This window comes from Oryzias latipes, chromosome 13 (genome assembly GCF_002234675.1).
Source record: "Oryzias latipes chromosome 13, ASM223467v1".
Lineage (NCBI taxonomy): Eukaryota > Metazoa > Chordata > Actinopteri > Beloniformes > Adrianichthyidae > Oryzias > Oryzias latipes.
Genome location: NC_019871.2, coordinates 1,174,534 through 1,199,839, shown reverse-complemented (window position 1 = coordinate 1,199,839; position 25,306 = coordinate 1,174,534). Strand labels below are relative to the sequence as shown.

The window sequence follows — 25,306 nt, the reverse complement described above, 5'->3', positions numbered from 1 at the left end:
CGCATTGTTGACCGTCTTTTGATCCTCCATGTGACCAAACGTAAAGTTCTCCTGCACCAGCCTTACGGCGCTCTGCAGACTTCCTGCTCCTTTAGCCTAAAACGGACAGTTTCTACCTTTGGTTTGTGTGCAGATTTAGCAGAAGAATTGCCCCCCCCCTCCCCTATCTGCTGCCAATATTTAATGTTTTATAATAATAAGACAGAAGGAATGAAAGATCCAGACAAACGTGGAGTTCTTGTGAACCCTCCTGAAGTCACATGACACCGCGCCTCGCTGGCGGGACCCCCACATTCCCGATCTCCCTGTGATCCCCTCGTTCATGCAGGTGAATAAAACGGTGCGTATCTGTGAGCGTGCGTTTGGCGTGCATGCCTTGCATGTCGTCCGGGTTAAATGTCTGCATCGCAGACGCCGTTTACGCCGTTGTCGACGCACAGCTCCTTCTCTAATTGGCCGGTTGCTGCTGACATCACGCTCTGAACGATAGCCACTGCAGCCTCTCTTAAATCTCTCTTCCTCATCTCATCCTCCTCCCTCTCACACCAATCATTTGACCCCGCACCATCCAGAGAAGCTCCATTCAGAGGAGACTCCGCCTCCCCCCGCTTCTCCTCCTCCGTCCCGCTAACAGCTAGCGCTAGCCCGGCGTGTTTGTTAGTGTTTGGTGGAGCTGCAGCTGGTTGTCTGCTGTCAGCGAATCCTTCTCTGCTGCTGCAGATGTTCGGAGGCTCCTCAGAGTCCCGCCGCCGCTCTAACTCACCACTGTTCACGGCTGTGTCGTTGATGATCTTGGCGTTGGCCTCCTCTTTGACTCCTCCCAGCTCCTTGCTCTTCTTTACGGGACTGCTCTCCGTCGTCTTCTCCTCTTCCTCCTGGTGATTGTGCGTGGCGTTCTCCTCCACCGTGCCGTTGGTGCAGCCGTTTTCTCCGTTGGTCACGGGAGCTTCGGCTGGCGTCTCATCTGGCTCTTTAGCCGCCTCGGTGTCGCTCACCTCCGCTGGCGGCGTTTTCTCAGCTGCGTCTTTGTCGTTGGCCTCCTCGGCAGTAGCTTCGGCAGTAGCTTCGGCTTCGCCGTCGGCGGCTCCTTCCTCCTCTGCTGCTTCGCCTCCTTCTGCAGCCTCCTCTCCCTCTTTGGCGCCCTCACCCTGGTCCACGCTGCTGGATTTGCCCTTCCGCATGATGAAGTTCTTCAGGGAAACCGCTCGGCCGAAATGTGAGCGCTTGGCCTTGGCCGACTTTCCATCTTTCCCGTCCTCTGCAGCTGCGTCCTCACCTGGAGGAGAAGGGGGAGAAACCAGGAGTTACCTTTGTCTGGATGCAAAAGCGAAACTCCAGACCAGACTCACAGAATCTGACAGGACAAAATGAATTGCAGAACATCTGATAATGTTTCGAAAAAAGAACTAAAATGCTCAAAAGTGCTGTGATAACTATTCCGCCTGCCTGCAGAGGGCGCCGCAGACGCAGAACCGTTTACAACTGTGGCCACGAGACAAAGAAGAAGAAAGAGGCAAAGCAAGAAAAAAGCAACAAATGTTTTCCAAACATGACGACAAAGAGGGCTGCAGCTGACAATCCTATGGAAATTTGGGAAGATAAGACCATCCCAGAGCTTCACGCCAAAGAAAATCCAGATAAAGTCCAAACTGCAACATTTTAAATTCCAATTTTATATGAGCAGCAGAAAAAAGAAACTGCTTCTTAGTGACGATGACGAGCTGTGAAGTCACAGGAGGAGGAAACAGCCCATCCCTGTACGGGTTCATACCCGGTTCATGGCCCGGGACATCGAGCGAACAACACCCCCCTCCCGCCATCGGCACAAGTGTGCCTCGAAGAATTTTGAACACAACTTTGGCATCTTCCACACGAAATCGGTAAAATCCGAACTTTTTATTTTAAACGTCATCGCATGTCACCAATTTGAATTAATCAATAAAATCGATTGATCTCCCAGCTCTAATTTAGTCATCAATTAAAGTTTTCGGGCCAATTTCCCACATGTCTCAAAGCTTTTATTTGTGCCTGGTTTTATGCATAAACATACTAAACTGCATCATCGGCGTAAAGCCTAATATCTCCACTTTGAACATAAGAATTCAGATAATTATTAATAAATCTGCCAAAGCGACATGTTTAAAGAAATTGATTTTTCTGCAGAACTGATTAATTTGTGTCTCCAGCTTCAGCTCCGGTGTCGAGGTATCGATTTAAGCAATCAATGCTTAAATCGATTGAAGTTGTTGAATGTGTGTTCAGACAGCTAGTTTACTGGCTGTGCCTGGTCAGACGCTCTCGATCACATTCACAGTCTGAATGTTCGATTCCGTCCAGCTGTGGACGCTACAAAGAACGTGTGGTTTCACAGCTACAGGACAGCGGTTCAAGGACAGACTCTGACTTTGTGGTGGTTGATCTTCTGATTTGTTAGAAATGTTGGGAAACAGCTGAGTACCTCAAATAGCTACTTCCTAAGCACCTGCCAGGATTCTGAGCTTCAGAGGATTTCTGTCCGATCAATCAGGAGTTTTCATGAAGGTGTTCTAACTACCATAGAAACCAGAACCACAGACAGCAGATCATCCATGGATCATTATCAGCGGTCAGCTGTGAGTGTGAGTGTGCATGGGTGTGTGACTGTGTGTCTCTTTTGCCAGCTAAAGGTGAATCCTAGTCAAATGTTCAAACTCCTCCATCAAAAGGCCAACGGTCCAAAGCAGAGGAACCGACCAACACCAGAGAAGGAGCTGCTCATCAGACGATGATCTAATGATTCCCCGTTTCTGAGTGTCTGCATGTGTGCTGGACGCCTTCAGCTCCTCATCTCGTGCAGGAGTCTCACCTGAGGCGGCGGCTGCAGTGGCGTCCTCCTCTCCACCGGGGGCGCACTCTGTGTTGGCCCGCTTGCTCCTGGGGATGACTCTCTTTTTGAAGGAGGTCCAGATCTCGTTGGCATGTTGTGTGACGGTTCCTCCTCCGGCTGCTGCCGCCTTCTCCTCCTCGCCTCCCTCTGCTTTCTCCTCTCCTCCCTCCGTCTTTGCCTCCTCGGCCCCTCCCTCGGCTTTGGCCTCCTCTCCCTCCTCGGCAGCCTCCTCCTTCTCATCTCTTTCGGAGCCTTTGGCTTTGCCGCTGATGCCGACCACAGAGGAGTCTCTCTTCAGACCCTGGAAGGTCCAGGAGCGCTTCAGCTTCCACCTCTTGTGGCCTGACTCTTTGGAGTCTAGTGTGGAGGAGTCTCCGCCGCCTCCTTCTCCCTCTGCTCCCTCCTCCTTCCCCTCCTCTCCTCCGCTGCTCTTCTTGTGGGCTTTCTGGGCCATGAGCTTCTTGAAGGAGTGCCAGCGCTTCATGTGCTTGGTGGAGGCCGAGGCGGATGAGAGCTTCTGCTCCTCCTCTGCTCCTGCAGCAGCTCCTCCCTCCTCCGGGTTGGAGTCTGCAGTGGTGTTAAGTGCTTCGGGATCTTCTAGACGATCCAGGGACCTGGACCGAACCTTGACTTGCTTCTCGGGTTCTGTGGCGGCCGCGGCGCCGTCCTTTTTCTCGGTGCTGCGGTGGGAGAAGATCCTCGCCACCGGCTTCCTGATGAGGTCTCGGACGGAGGACTTAGCTTCTGCGGGTTTGCTCTTCTCCGTCTTCTTCTCCTCTTCTTTCTCTCCATTTTCTGCAGGCTTTTCTGCCTCTCCTCCTTCTTCACCTCCTTCTGCTCCTCCCTCCGCTGCAGCGGCCTCCTCGCCTGCCTTTTCTCCCTCTTTGTCCCCTCCTTCCGCTGTGCTCTCCTCGCCGCCTCCCGCGGCCGTGCCGTGCTCCTTCTTCTTCCTCCCTCCCATCACCTTCCCCAGGCCGCTCTTGTTCAGGAAGGAGTCCAGAAAGGAGGTCTTGTGCTCAGCAGAGGCGGTGCTTTCCGAGCTTTGGGGAGGAGCAGCCTCCTCACCTGCCGTGGCGCCCTCCTCGGTGCCTCCTGGCGCCGCAGCGGTGTCATTACTCACAGTCTCTTTGTTTTCAGCGGCGTCACTGTTAACGGCGGGGCCGTCCTTCTCAGCCGCCTCGCTGTCCACCGTCTCTGAATTTGTGCTTTCCGCCGGTTCTTCTGCCTCCGCCGGTTTGGTTTCAGGAGCCTTCCCGTCTTCCTGGACCACCGGCGCCGCACTGGCCTCAGTTGCCGCCATCTCAGAAAGGAAACACAATGACAACAACAACAAAAAAGGCGTCTCTCTCTCTCTTCTTCTCTTCCTTCCCTGGCCTTCTGCCCTCCTCTTCCTCTCTTTCTCTGGTGTCGGGTTCCTTCCCTAGTGTTGGCTCTCAGGTCATGGAGAGCAGAGCGGAGAGCACGGGCGAGGAAGAACGATACTCAGCATCCTACTCGTCCTCCAAACTCCTGCAAAGACAAAAGGGAGGCCGATGGTTAATGGTCTCATCAGCACCACAGACGTCCAGTCAGGTCGGTCTGGACCGCCGCTCTGCGGGAAGAGCTTCAGAAGGGATGGGATGGGGGGCTATTACACCGTTTGCTTCTATGGTGACGACACGGCAGGCCGCGACGGCGACCACACTCTGAGTCATTTCTGCTTCCTCTGCTCCCTAAACCTTTTTGATGGAACATGAAGCTTTTGTCGGCTTTGTCCTCAGTTATTAGCAGATTCTCCACGTCACCAATCAGCTCTTTTTCAGACGGCGTTTTTCCGTCTGCTCCTAACAGAAAAATATCAGAAATGGATTCTTCACAGCCAGCTGGTTCAGTCCCCCCAGCCGGGACGTGAACCGGAACATCAATGGGGGACCTCCGGCTTCCTCCCACCGTTCAAAAACATGCGTTATAGGTTCAGTGGTCACTCTAAATCATCCCTATAGGTGTGCATGTGAGCGTGCGGGGGTGTGTGAATGTGACAGACTGGCGACCCGTCCAGGATGCCCCCCCCCCCTCGCCTGCTAGTAGCCGGGATAGACTCTGAACAAACGATTCAGAAGATGATTGAATGAATGAATGTTGTGATGATCAGCGTGATGGAAAAATATCCATTAATATCATTCTGTGGTCCCCTCAGTTTGTGGAAGAATACTTTTTATTTCTAAGAAAAGGTGGTCTGGGTTCTTATGGGTACATTTTCTAGATAAATGTCCCCCATCATCAGAATTCCATTCCAATCGTGTGCACAGGAGTTTCCTAAAGCCGTGAACGGCTGCAGCTTCTTTCTGAGCGATGATCCGTCGTCATCAATCCCACCAGCAGGTCGTCCTGCAGCCTCAGACGGAGTCACTCTCCTTCTGAAAGAAACCTTCTCAGCAGTCCGGCTCCCCGCTCTGCTCTCTCCTGTGTTTTGCCGTTTGAGCAGACGGCTCCCGTCTACATTTGGAGGTTGTAACACGTTTGAGAGCAGAGTGAATCAGCGCCGGGGTCCCGGGGTGGCGAGGAGAGTCCAGACGCTCAGCCTGAGTCAGCCTGGAGGACGGGCGCAGACGGACCGCTGAGCAGAGTGTAGACACATAAATCACACGCTCCAGATAATCCCACAGCACGCTGCTGGCACCAACAGCTGACCAGCTGCTCGGCTCTCCGCTCCAACGATGCCCGGCTGATGGGCGGGGCTTTAGCTCGCCGCCCATCAGCCGCCCGAGAGAGGTCTGTCCGTCTGCAGGACTCAGTGTTGTTTCACACCTCTGCGGCACAGATTAGAGACGGATCATTTGACGGAAGTGAAATAAACCAGCCAGATGATGGAACACTTTCCCGCCATGGCTCCTGAAAGCCCCCCCCCCCAAACGCGGAGCCATCAGCTGTCTCTGAGCGAATGTGGGCTACCTGTCTCTCTGTGTGTGATGAATGAGAAGCAGCAACTTCTTCAGCTTCCAAAACCTAAATGTGTTTCCTTCCAGCAGGCCAGCCTGAGGAGGAAAAGGAGAGAAGGATCCCAGACCTGATGTGTCCCCGCAGCCTGAACGCCCGCCACCAGCTGAGACGGCTGACGCTCCTCAAACACATCACAGCCGGCGCCCCTGAGGCGCAAAGACCAACGGCGGGCAGCACCGTGACCTCCAGCCGCGTCTGCGTAACCCCTCTGTTCACCTCCGACGCGTGAAGTTCGATTTCTGAACTCATCCAACATGAAACCCTCAAACGCCTCAGAGGAGTCACTCCTCCTGATCTGCAGCTTTTTCCTTCCCTTCATCTGTGAGCCGCCGCTGAAGGAAAGAGCCGGTCTTTCCCTCGGAGACGCTCCGCCGCCTTTATTGTCTAAATAAACAACAGAACCACCGGAGAACCCTGAAGCTCCAGCAGCTCCTGAAGCTCTGAGGAGGAAACACCAGCTGCTCTCCTCACATGTTGACGGACAGGACCGGCCCCCCATTGCACTGTGGGATCCTGCCAGCAGGGGGCACTAACCACTGCATGTGATCATAAAGTAGCAAAAGCCAGAAAATCATAATTGGATGAAGTGCAGCTGCACGGCTGCAGCCATCATGCATGAAGCTGCACAGCACTATTTCTGCAGCCGTGCAGAACGCAGCGGCGCTCAGAACCGTGACGCCATCAGCAGCCCAGGTTTTTTCTACTCCGCTCACATGGCGGCGGCGGCGGCGCTCCAGCAGAGCGCTGAGCTGCATGTGTGGCTGAAGCCCGAGAAGCTGGAGCAGCATCAGACGAAGGAGGACGACAAAATGGAGGGAGGGATTGAGGGGAGGAGGAGGAGGAGGAGTGGTGCACTCTCTTTCCACTCGTTTGTTCGCCTCCATCCATCTGTCTGTCCTCTGTCTGGTTTCTCCTCCTGAGCGTCTGCTCCTCACCTCCTCCTCCTCTTCTTTGTCTCCTTTTTTTTACTGCGTTTTTGCATCCCTCTCGATGTCCCTCACATCTCCCATCCTCTGTTTCTCCTCCTCAGCCGGTTTCTCCTTTCTTATTCCTTCTGGACCGTCTGTGACTCCTCTTCCTCCTGTCAGACTTTCTCAGTGTCAGAGCTTCAGGAGGAGGAGAGAGTTCACAGCAGAGTCCCTCCTGACTTGCATTTGTCTGTCTGGATCCTCCTCCTCTCCGTTTCCAGCCCCCAAACAGTTGAAATCCTCATTTTGGAAACCAACTCTACGACCTCCGAGAACCACTGACGAGTGAACAGAAGCCCTTCAGACAAACTCCTCGACCATCTTAACTCCTGAAGGTTCAGGGGACATGAGGAACCTCAGGTGTGTTTCATGGAAACCAGAACCTGAACGTCAGAACTTTGCTCCACCTCAGTTCCACCAGCAGTCCTGTGTGTCCGTGTGCTGGGAATGTTCCTAGAGGAGAACTCTGTGGTCCTCCTGAAGTCATTTGGGAGCCAAGTCTGGTCAGGGGGCAGCAGATGCTCCACCTTTGACCTCAGAGTCCGGTTGGTTTGTCAGCCGGGATCGCTCTGTTCCGGGATCGGACACGTGAACGGGGACCGCTGCAGACCACAAAGTTTCCATCCAGTTATGGGTGGATGCTAACCAATGAAAAGAGTGAGTTCCACCTGAGTGGCTTAGTGGTGGAGTGGTCACCCACATTGGGTTCAAATCCCTGGCTGGGTCATCGTGAAGACCAGGTGACCCTCAGGGTTAGGGGGAAGACTTGAGGGTAAAACCACCAAACGGCTCTTGAGTGAGACGTGTCCCCATCAAATGAGGACACTTTTTGCCCCCCAGGTGTGTGAGCGCTAACGTTCATCTTAACATTCATTGATTTCCCAGTCATTCCAGATTTCAGTTGGCCCGTCCGGGCTCCTGTCCTTGCCGTGGACCCCGACCCCGCGGTGTCCCACCTCCATCCGGATGAAGCTCGTCTGCTGGACTATTCAAACATGTAGTTGTAGAGTCAGATAAGCTAATACTTCTCTAGGAGTTCTGTTACATGGCCTGTCCATCCTGGGGGAGAATCCCTCCTTCTTTTTTTTCTGGAATCGGGTCAGGGATGCCCAGTTTAGTTTAGCGATCGGCTAATGTATTTTATAAGTGATTTCATGTTTTGCATAGTTACTGAAGCCGTTGAGACGACTGTGTTGTCATGTTGGGCTGAACAGACGAAACTGAAGTGAATTCCTCCGCCTGGAGCCGTTCAGCTCTGACGCGTTTTCCCCTCAAACGTCCCTCTTCTGCAGGAGGGTCTCTGCGGAGAGCGTTCAGTGTTTTTTCAGCTGCTCTCTGTCTGCGATCTAATCCCTCAGGATGCTCGTTAATGTAGCTGTAATGGGGGTCAATGGGGGGGGACGAGCAGCCAATCTCCACGTCCCACTTCACGCTGAGATAATGGCTCTCATCTTCACACCTTCGCCTTATCAACACCTACAGCTCGGCTGCTGCGTTCACAATCGGGCGCTTCATTCAGCCCCCCCCCACCCCCCCGGGGTTTACTGAGGCTGTTCTGACTGCATGAAATCCGGTCCTTCCCCACAATCGGCTCTGATCCGGTTCCCATCTGAGCGAAGCCACAGGTGGGTTTTTGGTTCCCCACCAGAAATCCTCAAATTATCCCTTTTTTTTTAATAAATCCATTAGTTGTGGTGTTGATATGAAAGCCTCGTTTGTTTCCTAATCAATACCAAAGTTATGCATCGAGCAAACAAACAGCAGTGTTGTGTCACCACAGAGAGGCTCTCATTGATTTTCTGCTCCACAGTGACGGGCGCCGTTAGCAGCGATGGCGAGCTCACAGGTGAGCGTCTTCCTGATCTACAATGTTTAAACCTATCAGCCCGGTTCTCACGCTGCCGCGGGACATCTGGGTCATGGTCGTCTTTTAACTCGACAGGACCCCCCCCCCAGAGGAAAAGGCTCCATCAGAGGGCGGCGAAAATAACCGAAACAAATCATCAAATCTAAATTTAGAGGATTGGAGTTTGTGGAGGGCTGTTAATTAGACGGAGACAGTTTTACCGTCTGGCAGTGAAACCTGAGCTTTAGACACATCCGGACTCCTGTAATGCAAAGCCATCAGTCACGTCAAATGAAACCGGGCCTGCGGGACAGCCAGCCAGGCCGCTCGCCGCAGAGCTGCCAGAGCTACAATGATGAAGAGCTGCTGATTGGCTGCAGGACACGATGGCACAAAGGATCCGCTGCAGTGGGAATCGAACCCAGAGGTGTTGCTTTTGGTCCCAGTGGCAGTTCAGGGGTTCGGTGACCAGACAAACGTAGGACGCTGCAGGTTCTTGGGTTGTACCTTCAGGTGAGCTCAGGTGTGACTTTGAGGCTCGGACTGACCCGCCACGAAAATGGATCGTACCATTGTGGTGCGTGTGGTAAGTGCATCATGAAGTATTCGCAGGGAAAATGGAAATTACACCCACTTATGACGCACAGGTGATGCCGTCGTAATTCATATTAGCTCCTTATTGACCGCACGAATGCGCACGCACAGGTGTGTACATGATCCGGAAGAAGCTGTAGGACGCCCACTCAAACTACACTCTGATGATCGGAATCATGAAAAATCTGCACCTACTTCACCTTTACGTGTTGAGATCAACAGAATCGGCTCATTTTCTGCGTCAGAATCCGCTGGAATGACGTTAAAAGAATGTCAACACAGGAGCTAAGGCTCTGGTGTTACAGGGTTAACGTGATACAGAGGAGCTCCTGGACGTTAAAAGTGTGTTTTCTAGTTTCCATTATGGTCTGCATTTTGGGTAACGGGGGAAACAGGGCCGATCTCCTAAATTGGACTTCCTCTGTCCAAAGCATTCAAGTATTTAGTAGACATTCATTTTAAATAGTAAAAAAACTAAGCAGTAAATAAAGTATTGAGTCAGTCTGGAACAAACAACGACCTTCTGAAAGCAGCAAATCCGCTGCGACTGAAGCTTTTAGCGGTTCATGTAGCCCCCCTCATCTCTCCCCCCGCCGTCGGCCGTGGAGGTGAGAATGACCCAACAGGTACAGAAATGTCTGCTCCTGACGCTGCTGGCACCGTCGCATCCTCTGGAGTTTGGCAACACTTGAGCGTTTCCATCTGTCCGTCAGACTAACATCTGATGAAAAAAGAGACGCAGAACAGAATCTGCTTGGCAAACAGCCCGACAGAAGCCGTTTGCTGCCTCTGGAATCTACTCAAACCCCTACAACCCCCCCATCTTTTCCTGGCCCAACCAGCTTGTAGCGCCCCAAGAGGACGTCACTCCGGTGACATTTTTAACCGCCGTCTTTCGCTAGCTCTTCATGATCTTAAGAAGAGGAGTTCTACTCCTCTAAATCCTCACAGCTTCAGCCACAATCATTGCTCCCATTTCTTCTTTGTAAGGTCACGTGAACTGGCCTACATACATTAAGTGTCTCTCCAGGTTTCAAAGTCCCAGAAGGAGTTCCATAAGTCAACTCTGTTGTTAAAGGCCACATGGGCCAAAGCTGAGGATGTGGCAACCGAAACACCATATCAGGGTTCCCTCCTCGCCTTGGTCCTCAAAATCCACCATGGTACTAGTTTTCCAGATATCTCTGCTCCTGGATCAATCAGGGCGGAAACATCTGGAATACCAGTGCAGTAGATGTTGAGGACCAGATCCATCCAGCCTGCTAACAGCAGCAGAATCCCTGATGCTCACACTTCAGACGGACCGCCTCTGGCTCAATAACCGGATCTACAGCGGTCTCTAACACCGACCAGTGACAGGAAGCATCGTCCCTGACCCAAAGATGGTCCCATTGACAAAGCCTGAGGCCTCAGCGGGACTCCCGCTGCCTCGGGCCGATCCTCCACCAGAATCCTTCCCCTCTGGGATGGACTTTTGAAAAATATGATCCATGAACTGCTTTGGCACATTCTGGTGGGATAAACGGTTGTTGTGGTTGTTGTTGCAGTGGATTAAAGCCTGGCGCAGCAGATTGCCTTCTGGGAGAACAAACAGCCTTTTAGTGTAAAGGTATTAAGTCCAGGTTTAATCCACCACTAGGAGAGCAGCCAATTTAAAGTGGATTGACAGGATGACTCTTCGTCCTTCTGCTTTTAACGCCTCAGTCTTCACAACGCTGCTCCATTGAGAGGTTTGCCTTCATCCAACCGCCATTCAAGCCCCTCATGTTCACAGCTTTCACCACAGCAACAAACATATGCCCTGTTTTTCTGGATTAAAGTCTTCCACATCGCAAACACATGGAGTGGTTCTCCATTCAGCCCTGCACACCAACAGACTGCAGCTGGAATACACTCCGAAGCATCCAGATGCCTCCTCGGGTTCTGGATCGGATACGGTCACCGGGTAACCGGATGAGTCTCAAACAGTTGCTCTGCATTTAAAGGTGGATATGGAGAAAAGAAACGAACCTCTGAACCAGAAGAAAATCTCCTTTTGATGACGTTAAAGCGAGAAGAAGGTTTCAAAGGTGGATTCAGCAGCCAGGTAGACTAACACTCAACCCCACCTATAAGTGAGGGAAGAGTCATTTCACTGCTGGGGAGGGACAGTCTCCCCTTTTCCAAAGTCTGCTTGGTAAGACCTGGAACTCCTCCACTAGTCTTCATTTATCCTGGGTAAAACCACAAATGGACTCAAGCATCAAACCTTCTGACTGCACCCTGCAGGGAAACCGTGGCGGCGCCACAACGTCCCGCCTTCAGCTTCTGCTTTCAGTTTCATTAGGGAGGAGTCTTTGAGTGGCAGACGACGGCGTTCGGCTTCACACTGAACATCCCAGCATGACGCTGCAGACGACACCGGTCTCTCAGCAGGCTGTAGATGAATTCCTGTGATCGATCGCACCCTGGAACTGCTGTAGATGTTGATCCATTTAACAATATAATGCTCCAGAACCGACCTGTACACTAAGATGCCGGATTTTGTGACAGGATTTTAGACCTTTGGAGGTGGATCGGCGTGCTGAAAAACCCGTTCAACCTGACCGCACAGCAGCAACACGACGCACCTGATTCACTCACCAGGTTTTGTCCAATAAACAGGAAGATAAGCAAACAATTTAGCACGTTGACATGAATATCAATTAATGTCAATGATATGATTTCTGAAACTTAAAACATTTCTACCTGCAAAGGCAAACTAATGATAGAAAAGATGCAATCACTTCTCTCAGGAGGCCAAAACGACAGGAGATTTAAAAAAAACCACACAATTTCTGCTCATCTACATACTTAATAAAAGACTGGGGCTGCATGGTGGTGTAGTGGTTAGCACTTTCGTCTCAAAATGACAAGGTTTGAATCCCAGCTGGAACTTTCCATGTTGCTTCATTCGTTAATTGTTGTCTCTGATTGTCCCGAGATGTGTTTGTGCTTTTGTGGCACTGCGACTGCCGATCTGTCCAGGGTGTACCATTGATGGTATATGAGAACTGGAGTGAGTGACTCCTCCCCCCTGGCATTCCAAACAGGAAGTACCTGCTGTGTCCAAGAAGCCAAAATCCCACAGACTTTTGGATCTGATACCTTTTTAACATCTTCTTGATAATCCTCACAAGTTATTCACACCATGAACTGACCAATCAGATGCCTCAGTAGTAGGTGGAGCCTGCTGGGACCAATTACTGTTTACTGATGACGTCTGGCTCCAACATGGCGGCGTCTGGCAGCGTCTGAATTGACATGATTGGTTGGAGCCAGAAGTAGACCATTTTCTAAGGGTGAACTCCCACTGACTTTGTCCAGCCAATCAAAGCGGGGTCAGTCAATGACCCCGCCTTCAGCCAGCACTGGCTAGGATAGGCTCCAGCAACCCCAAAAGGGATTCAGCAGGTTCAGAGTACGGATGAATGGACAGACGAGTGGGTTAGTGGACGGATGGACGGACAGATGCTTTTGTTCCTGTTCTGCTGTAGATCTTCGGTCTCTTTGTTTTCTAAGAATCAAAGTTATTGATCATTTTTTTTGGTAAATGATGGGCTGGTCTGCAGAACCACCCCTCTCCCCCCCTGTAATGCATGGCGACATACTGCAACACACCTGATTCAGGTAATCAGCAGCAGGAAGTTCAGAGAGGGAGGAAAAGGAGGAGGGGGAGGATCTGGAGGACTGCGGTTGTCCTCTTCTGTATTATGGATTCCTAATTCTTGCTGGATGTGAACCATCTCAGGACCTCCTGCCTTTTCTTCTAAAAGGAGCGGGTACACAACGAACCCCCAGCTGTTGTGGAATTGCTTTCTTTGTGATCTCCTGGCTGCTGTGATTCCTCTCCTGCAGATGCTGTGGCCTCGTGGAGGCTTTGCAGTCTGTGTGATCTCTTTATTCCACTGGAGTAATGTTTTCTTCCCCATCTGCCTGGAAGCCACTCATCGTCTTTGAAGCTCTTTGCCAGATTCAGCCGCACCGAAGCTTTTTTCTTCGGCTATGTGCCCTCATTACCATGCAGACCTATATTTTCAAAATACAATTCTCTAATTATCCCTGCTGTTGCATCGGGGTGGGAAGAGGAGCGCGCTGAAAAGCCTTTCATGAGCGGCGCTGCTAGGGTCCATTTATTTTCAGCTCAGCTCTTTCATGGAGACAGAAAACGGTGAGCCGGGTTTGTGTGCGCCGCTTCAGAGGACTGAGATTCTTCAGGGTCCAGCGTCTGCTTGTCCTGAAGAATTGTTCAGGAATCGGACAAAAAGGAAGAACGAATAGAATTCCTGATGGAGAAGATGTGAAATGATGGAAAAAGGGGGAGGGGCGCTCTTTGCTCTGAAGGTTTGATGCCTTTTGATGCAAATATGTATCAATCCACTTTTGATCCAAAGTTACCTTCATTTGGCATCTACATGAAAGCAAAAGGCGTGAATTTTCTTTCACAGCTGGACATAAATTTAGGCCTTCAGGGGTGAAGGAGCAGAACTTATTTGTTGATGTCCTCTGCAGCCTTTGAAATGTGACAAACATATTTTACACTCAGATCTAAACCACTTCTTTCTGTTTTAACAGTCAAAACTGGTTCCATGAAACCCACCATTGAGCACAAACCTAGACTGAATCTGAATTCCTCCCCCACCCCTCTGGTTCTTCCCTATTGCTCCAACAGTGGGGGCATTTGCAGATGTAGTGGTGTCCAAAAGTGTTTTTCTAAAGGAGTCTTCAGAACGACTTAGGGCCGGGTAGCCCTCCGCCGGCAGGGTGATTGATCCGCGTGGCGCTGTGGCGTGGAGGACAAACGCATTTCTTCATGTGGGCGTGCTCTGAAGCACAGACGTTTACATTTACATGTAGGTCACGACTTTTTGTTTTTGCATGACTTTTTAAAATCATCAAACTGATGTTGTTGTTTATTTTCCGAGCGCTGGCAGCTACACGCTAACGTAGCTGACCGGTGGCTATTGAGGTGTTCTCCCTACCATGACAAAGGTGGAAAAAGGTGGAAAGATTTCATGTAATCCATGGACACCAGTGAAGATCACAAATCATTGAAGAAAAAAGGTTCAGAGCACTGTCTAGTGGGTCTAGATGACCCAACTCCCAATGTTAAAAGCCTTGGATAGCACAAGGGTTAACGCCACCAATGTTCAGACCTTTGACGCCCAAAACAAGTCATTTCCATCTATCTGATGATGAGAGCGTCATCTGTGAGTTTCCATGGCGGCGGCGGAGCTGCAGACCCTTAAGTGTCAGTGTGAACCGTTGGATAGCTGCTAAAAGGTGAACACACGTGCTTTTGTTAAAAACCAACCGCTAGACTCCACAGAAGAAGCTAAAGCTCACTGAACGACTGGCCTGCAACGTCTTCACAACAATCCCAGCAATCACTGATTCCCTCTGAGGGGAGAATTCCAAACAGCTTCACCTTAACTTAAAGACAAACAAAGCACACAACGAGCCACTTTTCCCTGTAAAACATCCCATAATGCCAACCTGTGGAGTTGTCTGTTTAGAAGCAGTTACTTGAAACAGAACTGCAAGAACAAAGTTAAAGTAACTGTAATTCTTGTTCCTCTAAATCTATACATCTGTCTGGGGTGTGCATACTGGATGTGGGAGGGGCTGACTTACTGGCTGCTGCACCCGTTGAGAATTTTTATAAAAGGTGTTTGACCTTGTCGCCTCCAAAATGTCTAAAAGTATCAGAGAAAGTTGCTGGTCAGATTCCTAAAGGCTCTGAGAACTTGTTATGTGTGTGTTGAGAGCGGGAAAATAAAAAAATAATAAAGTGACTCGTGAAAATAAACAGCATCAGGTCTTCCGTCCCGCTCCTGACATGAATCCAAAGTGTGGTTTGATTGGCGGATGTGGTGACGACAGTGGACCGTCTGACGCCACACCTGTTGGGCGTGGTTCACCAAAGCTGCCGGTGCGTGAAATTCGGGTCATAAACGAGATTATTGTCAAATCAGAATGTGAGCACAACTCCAAATAACATTTAACTAAAAAAAAAACACGCTTTTAGCATCCAAAGCACCTCTTCCGTCATTTTATGGTGAACCAATGAAAACGCGGCGCACTGCCGCCTACTGTAAATGCGGTAAAAGTGGAGCCTGTGTTCTGTGACAGCTAAGAAAACCGTCTCTGCAGATTGTCTGGTGTGGAAACGTCTATGACTCCCGTCTCTTAGGAGAATTTCTCTAAATCTTCTGCACCGTTTTCCTAAAGTCCAGAGACAAACACGTGATCAGGAAAGAACCAACAACGGGAAAACTACTCATCAATGATTCAGAAAAGACCAAAGAAAGGTCCCATTTCTACAATGGGATGTTGACGTCCTGAGAATGACACAAACTTCCTGTTCACAGTGAGTCTGTGCTCGTTCAGGGCAGCAGACAGAGAAAAGCCTCGGCTGCAGATCTGCAGACGCCTCTTCTTCTCACTTCTGTCCGAGTCTGAAGGAGCTGCAGCTCCAGCAGAACCTCAGAGGATCGTTTCCACGGACGTCAGCGCATGGAGGTGACCTCAGCTATTTGGTAATTACAGGTTGTTGTTGCGGTGGAGTTGTGGGTGAATCAGCAGAGATGCAGAAAAAGCTGGACGTGTCTGGAAGGGCAGACCCCCCCCCCCAAAAAAAAAAACCTGATTTCCCCAACACGTTCCTCCTGCAACGTCTCACAAAGAAGTTCTTTCACGTTCTTTGGTTTCTGACAAGAACTGAGGCTGAAGATTCGGATCGGAAACAGTTTTTTTTCTGTTTCAAGAAAGGAATTTAACAAAATATTTGCTGGAAATTCTTTAATAAAAAGTCCAAAAACTGCAAAACAAGATGGAAACCATCAGGAAGTAAAGGCTAAAAATGAAAAAAGGTATTTCCTAAAGTCTAACGTCTGTAGTTGATCCTGAATTGAACATTAAAACCGATCTGACTCCAAATCCTTTCCTGCTTCTGCTTAAATGGATGTTTTTTAGATCTGCTGTTGATGATGGTTAAATCTTCCTTCACCGACTCCAAACCCAACATTTCAGCTGATTGGTCACTGACAGTTTGTCTGTCACTCCAGCGCTGCAGCATAAACCCTTTCAGTCTAAAGGCCGTGTGTGTCGCACAGCCGCCACATACATGTTACACATGAAGTTTGAATATACGGGGAAAAAGTGAGAGAAGCTGTGGCTTTACGTGAAATTTTCACAGATGTCTCAGGAATGAACCACGTTAAAACATGCAAGTACGAGTAAACCACGCCAAGAACACCTAATTGATTAGTGATTCGTGCGTCAGTTAGGATATTTGAACATGATAAGCGCGCCGTGATATAAAAGTCACGCATCGGGAAACGTCCGTCAGACATACGAGGAGCGGTCGTGGAAAGACACAAATTGTGTCTGCATCTCACAAAAATCACGCAACAAAATGTGCATAAAGCAAAAATTCCGTCGTCTGAAACCCCCGACGGTCATCGACGGATGACGAACGCACTTATGAATGACGTTTGTCACGCATGGATCACGACAGACCGACATTTCATACGCAAAAACAGAGCAACACGTACGTGTTGGCTGTGTGACGCGGCCCTGAAGTCTCACCTTCGTCAGGTTTGGTTTGATTCACACGCAGCTCTATTCCGATTGAAGGAACAGATTCGTTTATCAAACCAATCACTAAGATGATTCATTGATATTCAAAACATCAGTTCTAGGTAAGAACATGTAGATCCGTGTTGATCGTTGTCCTAGTCTGACTGTAAAACCTCACACTGATCCAACAAGTAAACTCCACACAAACAGGCTCCAGACTGGATTCACACAACAATATTGCCCCCCACACCCCTCCCCACTCAGCTGCTATGAGCAACACAGCAGTGATGTTAAAGCTTTGGACGGTGCTGTCAACCCCCGCCTCAGAGCTGGGACGGGTACCAAAGCGTTGGCGCCGACAGCGATGTACAAGCGACGTATAAAAACCTGGATTTTGTTGCTTCAGTTCGGACATGTCAATCACTTTTATTCTATTCAGTTTGCTTGTACAATTCTAGCTAATCATGTCCAGCAATTGAATGGGTTAGTTCAAAAGGGGCCCAAGTCCACAATTTTTCAAAATAGAGGTATTATATGTTCTATGGTCTTCAGAAGAAAAGCTATCTGATTATGTGCAAAAAAGTCCCAAGTCCGTTGTAATGTATTGACTATGCTTGACATTTAAAATGCATTAAGGGCTAAATTCCTGGTCTTGGGCCTCTCTTTCATGGGTTTAGCTTTATCCCATAGATGGCAGCACTAGTTATCCAATATGGCAGCGCCCCTGTTTAATTCAAGAAGGGACCAAGTCCAGAGACTTTAGTTTGCTAGTCCTCTGAAATGATTACAGTGAGGTGCTTCATATTATAGCATTTGTAAGCTATGAACTGGAACTAAATCTGGGTAAAGTTTGAATCATTTGGTGTAGCCTCCCTTTATGCTATGCAGTTAAAGTCATTTCCTGGAAAAACAAACCTCTTGGACTTGGGCCCCTTTTGAACTAACCCATTCAATTGTGGGTGAGTTTATATTCTAGTGGGTGAGTCAGTGAGGGTGGGTGGAGCCCCCAAAAAAGGAGGAAGATACAATACTGAAGAAAGAGAAACAGGTAAACAATGATTGAAGGATTTATAGTTTTCAACTGATAAAGAAATCCTCAGAAATGCAGCTTTAAGCTTCATTTTCTCTGTTTGTCCTTCATCATCAGAAAAATGCCAGAAGAAGATTGGAGTGGGTCTCTAAGCTGCAGTTCAAGCACCGCTCCAGAACGGGCACCAGAACCGTTGTAAAAGTACCGGTTTGGCCCCCATTCCTTCCTCAGAGACGGTTCGGTTCTGAGGTCCAGTTGGTGCAAATTCACCACAAAATCCCTTTTTCTTCTCCCACCAACAGATTTTGATTTATTGAAGGGAGTCTTTCTGCATTTGTGAACCATTTATGTATTTTTTAGGGGCTGTTTTCTCTGGAGCTCTGGACTTTGAGCCCCCCACCCCCACCCCCACCCCCCCACACACAGAGGCTCAGAATAATCAAAGCAGCTGTTCCATTCAGGCTTTTTTATACGGCACAAAACCCGGACAGAACAGAAATAAAAGTGCGGGTTTGGAATTTTGCAGACTTTGATGATGAGCTCCGAGTCCTGAACTCTCCCCCCCCCGACCCAGCAGCCCCTCCACCTCCATCAAACTACAAGCATTGCTCACAAAAAGCCCCCCTCCCTCGTTTAAAGGGACATTTCAGTTTTTCTCCATCCTGTCCATAGTGGCATCATTATAAGAGGCCAACTCACAGACTAAATGCCTTGTTTCTGTCCACCATGGGGGCTTTCTGCAGAGCCTCCACTGGCTTCCTCAACACAGAGGGCCCTTCATCGCGCTGCCCTCCTCCTCCTCCTCTTATCCTCCTCACTCTCTTCTCCCCTCAGACACAGACAAGCCTTTATCTGCCCATCATGTGCTCGCTCTCGCTTTCTGTTTTTTTCTGCAGCTTGACCCTGTTTTCCTCAGCAAAAAGGCATGCCGCTCAGGATTCCACACACACACACGGCATGCACACACACACACACACGGCATGCACACACACACACATGACAGTAGAGAAAAGACTGATTTGGAAATCCGTCTAAATATTTCATCCGTGGCTTTCCGTCTGTCTCCCTTAATGCTGATTTGATGCTATCGCTTAAGAGTTATTTTCATTTTTTAGGTTCTGGTCAAATAATCTGCCCAAATTCTGCAGAGCATCGTCTGAATTTAAGCCATGGACTGTCAAAGTGAGCCTGGATGGTCAGAAGGAGACGTCTTCTCTGCTGTCTCAGACTCCTCTGGTCTTTCTCTGCGTCTTCCGTTCGTTTTTCTCGACTCTTTTCGGCCGTTTGCTTCATCTCTGAGCTTCTGGAGGTTCCTGCTGTGCTGCTGGTTTCTCTCATCTTTTAAGGCTTGAAGCTGCTGTTTCCTGACCATTGAAAAGGAGCGGGAAAAAGAATGAAATGATAGTAAAAATGTACTTGCAAACTTTCAGTTTGAAATTTCTCTAGAAGCTGAACTCATCTGTAACTGGACTTCTACACTTTGTTTTAAAAACTTCACATTTCATTTCATATTCAGAAAAACACACGACTTCACACTTTTTACCTTTTTTTTGCCGTCTTTTAAATCATTTCAGCTGGTTTAGCATTTAGCATCTGTTCTCTGGCAGCACTTGCAGCTGTTCCAACAGATTTCTCTGGCTTTTGGGTTAAATGGAGCCCTTTTGATGGTATAAGTTGGGGTTTGGTTTAGTCTGCTGTCAACATTTACAGATGCATTTCTGCAGGAAACGAGTTTCTCTGAACTGAATTTTTAGAGTTTAATATGTTTATTATTATTTTACAGTTATATTGCACAAACAAGAAAATCAACAAAGAACAAAATAATCAAATCAAATAAAACAAACTCCGTAGCCGCTGTCAGATATACTCACAAGTAAAAAAAATACTGACATAAAGAATTAGCCATGTAACAAAATCAGCCACCTGTGCCTAAAACCAAAGTTTGTCCTGAACTTCTTTTCTAATTTACGATGGAACATCACCTCTCTAATCCAATGGGTCACTGTGGGCGGGGCCGCATCCTTCCACTTTAAAAGAATGTGGCGTTGACCCAAAAGAGTTGAAAAAAACAATTGGTTTCTGCCCCCTAGCAGGCAATTTTAGGGTTTCATCCCTGACCACAAAAAAAGAAGAATAGTGGATTTAAAGGAACTTTCGGTCCCAATCCAGCGGTTAATGCATTAACCGCTGGATTGGGACCATGTAACTCAAATCAGCTTCTCCACTGAACTGAATCTGGAATCTGTTTTTTTTTATCCTAAAGTCTCACATTTTGTAACTTTCGTCTCATTTTTGTGTCATTTCTCATCTTCATCTCATCTTCGTCTCCATCCCTTTACCTCAGATCTGGAGATCTTTATTTAACAATTTTGTCACTTTAGACACCAAGATTTCCTGCTTTCCTTCAACAAACATGAACAGAAATCAAACCACATGAAGATGTCAAACGCCGCTAATTTCCCCTGAATCTGTGTTCTAGTGTGAACCTTCCTCTGTCTCTGATTTGTGACCCACACCAGAGTTCATCTGCAAATGAGCAGAGACGCTGGCCCTCAGGGGAGCCAGAGTTCTGGTCCAAACCCCAGCTCAGGTGAGGCTTCACACCTGCAGAACCAAGACGACCATCAGAGGAAAGCCGCTCTGGTGAGAGTCAAACGCGGCAGAACAAATGTTCCCTCTGTTTGGAAAACGAAGCAGGGTGGAATAATCCATCGCGGTGAGCATCACGGGGTCCGTGTTTGCTGTCAGAATGTGCGCTGATACGTTTGTGCTGCTCACAATCACTCACATGTGGCGGCGGCAGACATGCAGGAGGTCATGTACCCACGTCTGATTCGCTGCGTCTGGACTGATCACAGGTCAGTGTGGATGGATGCCCAGTCTGCCTGCTGTGGCGTGAAGAGGCGCGGCACGCCTGACGGAGCTGCAGCGAGGTGAATCGCTCCGACTTTCACCTCATGATGCGCATGTGATGAGCGCGGAAGCGGCTCGTCCACGCTCCTCACAGCTTTTCCCGCTCTGATCTCTGACTGAACCCCAGCTGAGGCTCCTCCCTGCTCCTCCTGACGACCACAGACCTCGCCAAACGCCCCCCCATCCTCTTTCATTTACAGTTCCTCTTCAGGCGTTTAGTAGAAAAACCTTTCTTTCTCCACCTCCGCCCACAAATTCTCCTTTAGGGTTCCTTAATTTCAGGCCGTGGAAAATGGTTTTCACTCCTAGAGGAGACATTTTATGATGAAACATTTCCTTTTTCTTCTTTTAAATGGATTTAAATGTGCTTTTTCTGTATAGATCTAAGGAAACTTCCTGTTCCAGCACAGGACTGTCCGGATGTATTCAGCCTTGAAGGGGTCAAACGGGTTGGTCAACCTAAACTACCGTATTTCCAGCACTGCAGGGCCCATCGGATCAATGAAGGGTTTATGTTTGAACTCATCATAAATAAGGTGCATCGAAGTGTGAGGAGAATTAAGCGAAATATAAAAAACATTTAGTCAGGTAGACTTTATTAACCGTGTTCACCGTGTTCTTAAATGTGTGTTTCCGGCTTCCGCGTTGGAAACACGCATGTTCACGTGTCGCTGCACACGTTTTTAAGTGTAAAACAATCGTCCATTCAGTTCGCATTGAAAGTTATATCAGGTTGAACTTTGACCCATCAGGGACTCTGATGTGAAAGTGACGTATGGATGGCGGTCAGAGGAACCAGGATGGATCATGGAGGAGAAACGAACAACTGCGGTTTGAGCTCAGACGGAATTCTACAGCACCAAGTCTGTCATTCATCAGATTAGAGCTGTGAAGGAAACATCCTGGAACAGATTGACACCGTATGGACCTTTCCCACCAAACCTCTTCCAACCGTGACGCCGTGCGCCGGGGTCAGGTAGCAACGGTCCAGTGTGAACGGCGTGGGCTGACGCTGATGTCTACGTGCATCACTGTGGTGGTGGTCGGACTGTAACGCTGCCTCATCGTGAAGATGTGGCTCCAAACCAAACTTCCCACTGAAGTGAACCGCACCAGAGTTCATCTGCAAGTGAGCAGAGAGCCTCCCTGCTGTAGACGGACGTTAAAAAGCAGAACGGTGGAGCTTCACGGACCTCCTCAGAGGTTCTTCAGATAGAGGGCAAAGTTTTCAATGATTTTCCTGATTATTCTGTTTGGCTGCTCCCGTCGTCACTCGTTTGCTTCTTTTATTTCCATCCCTCCTCCTCCTCCTGATTCAGCCTTCCCTCCTCTTCCTCTCTGATAGCACTTGTGGTCCTCCGTCTCTCCCAGTTTCCCACAATCCTTTGCACATTTTTAACCCTTGTGCTATCTTATGGGGTCCAGATGACCCCACCCTTGCATTGAGGTGTTATGGTGGCACGTTAACGTTGGGAGTGGGGTCACCTGCTCCTCCTCTTCCTCCCCTCTACTGCTTTCACAGAAGCATCTCCCTTCCTCCACCCTCGTCTCCGATCTTCTGCCGGTCCTCTTGTTTACGTCCAGATCCTCGTCTCCCTCGTCAATCTCGCCGTGTTGAGAGTCAAAAATGGACGTCTGAGTTCACTGACGGATTCGCTTTCATTCAAAATAAAATCAACTTTTGGGCGACACGGTGGGGTAGCGGTTAACACTCTCACCACACAGCCAGACGGCTCTGGTTCGAATCCCAGCTTATTGTGTGGCATTTGTCTGTGATGGACTGGAGACCTTCAGGGGGAATCCCACCTTCACCCAGCAGGGAGTGGGGATAGGCTCCAGCAACCCCAAAAGGGATGAAACGGGTTTGGAAACTGGATGGATGGAAACTCCATGTACCCTCATCTGGTTCCTGCTGAACTCTAGGTGATGGATTCTGAACAGAGGATTCGTCTAAACCTGCTTTATTACCGTCCGGGTCACGGGGTCACTGGTGCTGACCCAGCTACTGAAGGTGAAGGTCGGGAACGCCACGGACGCCACAGAGCCCATTTCTGATCCTCCTGCTTTCAGAAACAAAACCTGAATCTTGATGTTTTTCTTTTCTTTTACAGAAAATGATCTGTAAATTAGTTCATATGAACAAATGATGGACGAGGCATCAGGACAACAAACCGCAGCGCCACCTGCTGACCACACAGATGGACTTTAGCTTCTAACAGGTCCGCCTTGAGCTTTCAGCCAGTTATCATTAAAGCATCGCTCCACAAACATCATCCTGTTCTGCTCTGTTTGTCTTATTTCATCATCTCAGCGTTTTGAAGGTGGAAAACATCCCAGATCAAAAGTCTGAGTCTGATCCAGGATTTCTGAGGCAACAAAAGACTTTTTTTCCTCTAAATATCATGAAGAAGCAGCTAAAGAAGGACGGTAAATGTGACCTTAAAGCCCCTGAAGTCACAGAAATGTAACCTTTGGGTTCCTCAGACAAACATGTCTGATGGTTCCTCTTTCAGTCACACAGACTTTAAGATTCAAACTAGAGTTGAAAGTTTGATCCCAGTTCTGCTTCAAACATGTCGATTCATTTTACTATTTTATTACAGAATATCTGTTTCCTCTAAATCAGAAATAATATTTTTTTTCAGAATATTTTTAAATCTTTTCATGCTTTGATAGATTTTCTCCTCAGATTTTTCCTTTTTGTAAACTTCCTTCTGCTTTATCTCTTCTTTATCTGTGAAGAACCGAGGAACAAAAAAGGTGCGCTCACTGCTCAGGACCCCGGGTACTGCGCATGCTCCAGACAGCAGGTGCCCAAGCACCGAGTTGAGGACAAAAACCCTAATTAGCATTGCTAATGAGCCCCCCGGAGCCCCCTCCCCCTCCATTTTGGGGGCTAAAGCAGAGCCTTTAATATGGCGCCGCTGCTTTGCTCTGTTTGTAAACACAAACAACAAACAGAAAGATTAAACGAACGGAGCAGCAGAAGCACCGCGCCCCCCACCCCCCGGGAAGGAGACCCGCAGCACCCTTCAGAGGGGGGGCGGGAGGGTCCGGTTTGCTCAGAGGATCGACAGAAGCGACTGTTTGGGTTCCAACATGCGCGCGAGGAACAATAGAAGGCTGCCCGCCACCCCACATGTCTGCAGGGGGTGGAGGGGGGGTCTACCTGGCGGGACTCAGCCGAAGGGGGCGGGGAGGGGGGTTGATGGAGAGAGGAGTAGCGGAGTGGTGGATGGATGGATCTGAGCATCAGCCACAACAGATCTGCACCGACCCAACCGGTGGAGCCGAAACCCAACCAGCAGCTGCCCCCCACCCCCACACCCCGGTGTGCCGGGGCGCGCGGCGTCACGGCAGCCCAAACCGAAATGGTCACAAGAACCGAAACAAAAGGAAGAAGCTGCTTTCCCTCCGCGCGCTGACCTCCTTTACATCTCACACACACGCGCGCGCGCCCCGATGGGATTTCGTCTGTCCATGAGCACGTGCGTGCGCTATTGCATACCCCCCATCACCCCCCCCCCAGTCTCTTGGTTGTTGTGCTCAGTCCGCGTGCACAGACAACTTCAATGCTGCTCGCGCCAAATGCACAGACAGCCCTGAGCGCGCGCACAGACGAAGCAGAATTAACCGTTGAGCTGCGCGTGCCTGCAGGAGCACCGCGCGGCTCCAAAAACGCTCACGTTTGAGGCTTCAGGTCGATTTCTCTGCTTCGTGGTTTGTTGGGTTTTATGTCTGGGGGGGGGGGGGTGCGTGGAACCTGCGGGGGTAGCTCACGTGAATGAACTCCGGTGCTTCCCTAAAATAAACCTTCAGCGGCTTAAGCGCGCGCCGTCGCCGAACTACTCCCCCCGTCTTTTGGACGCCTGCGTCGCACTGCCTCGCGCGCACCGGAGACCCTCCATCCGAAACAACGGAACCGGCTCCTCCGGGTCCGTCTGAGTGCCGCGCGCCGCTCGATGTGGCTTAGCTGATGATCACAGACGCTCGCGCGACCTGTAGCCCCAGGTGCAGCTGAAGAACGCGTCTGGGGTGAGCAGTGGGCGCGCGCTGTGAGGATGAGGAGGAAAAGATGAAAACAAACCTTTTTCCGGCGTAAATCCGACTCCAGGCGCGCGGAGGGAGAGCTAATAAACCTGCTGCGTCCGACGGAAAAAGACCAAACTCCCTCCACCTCTCTCTCTCTTGCGCGTGCGTTCCCCCTCTCTCTCTTTTTCCTTTTGCGCGTGCGTCCCCCCCCTCTCCCTCTCAGCCAATTGTGTGATCTGGATTTGGCGCGAGGCGCGTCGCGCAGCAAAGAAAATGCTGGCAAGTTTTGCACGCGCGCGCACTTGCACCCGCGCGCGCGAACAGGACGCCCTTCGCCTATGGTTGCCAATAGCAACAACAAAGACCCCCACCTCCCCAACCCTCCCCTCCCCGCGTGTCATTGAAGTGGTTTATAGAGATTTTTTCCCTCGCGGGGTTCATGTCCTCACGGACGCTGTCACGCCGATTCGCGCGTGCAC

At 49.7% G+C, this 25,306-nt stretch overlaps 1 protein-coding gene across 2 annotated transcripts in view; it reads right to left on the bottom strand.

Moving 5' to 3' along the window:
- The window catches only part of LOC101172006 (cilia- and flagella-associated protein 91), a 29,301-nt gene extending 4,213 nt beyond the window's left edge, over positions 1-25,088 (bottom strand). Inside the window, exons 1-3 of one of the 2 annotated variants that reach the window (XM_023962031.1) lie at positions 24,883-25,088; positions 2,846-4,375; positions 764-1,276 (exon numbers count right to left, since the gene is read on the bottom strand). In XM_023962031.1, the coding sequence (XP_023817799.1) occupies positions 764-1,276; positions 2,846-4,166 (1,834 nt within the window). In that variant the 5' untranslated portion in view covers positions 4,167-4,375; positions 24,883-25,088. Of the gene's footprint in view, positions 1-763; positions 1,277-2,845; positions 4,376-6,780; positions 7,335-24,882 lie in introns of those variants that run through there. The other variant, XM_023962032.1, reaches the window with a different exon arrangement.
- Positions 25,089-25,306: the final 218 nt, after the last annotated feature.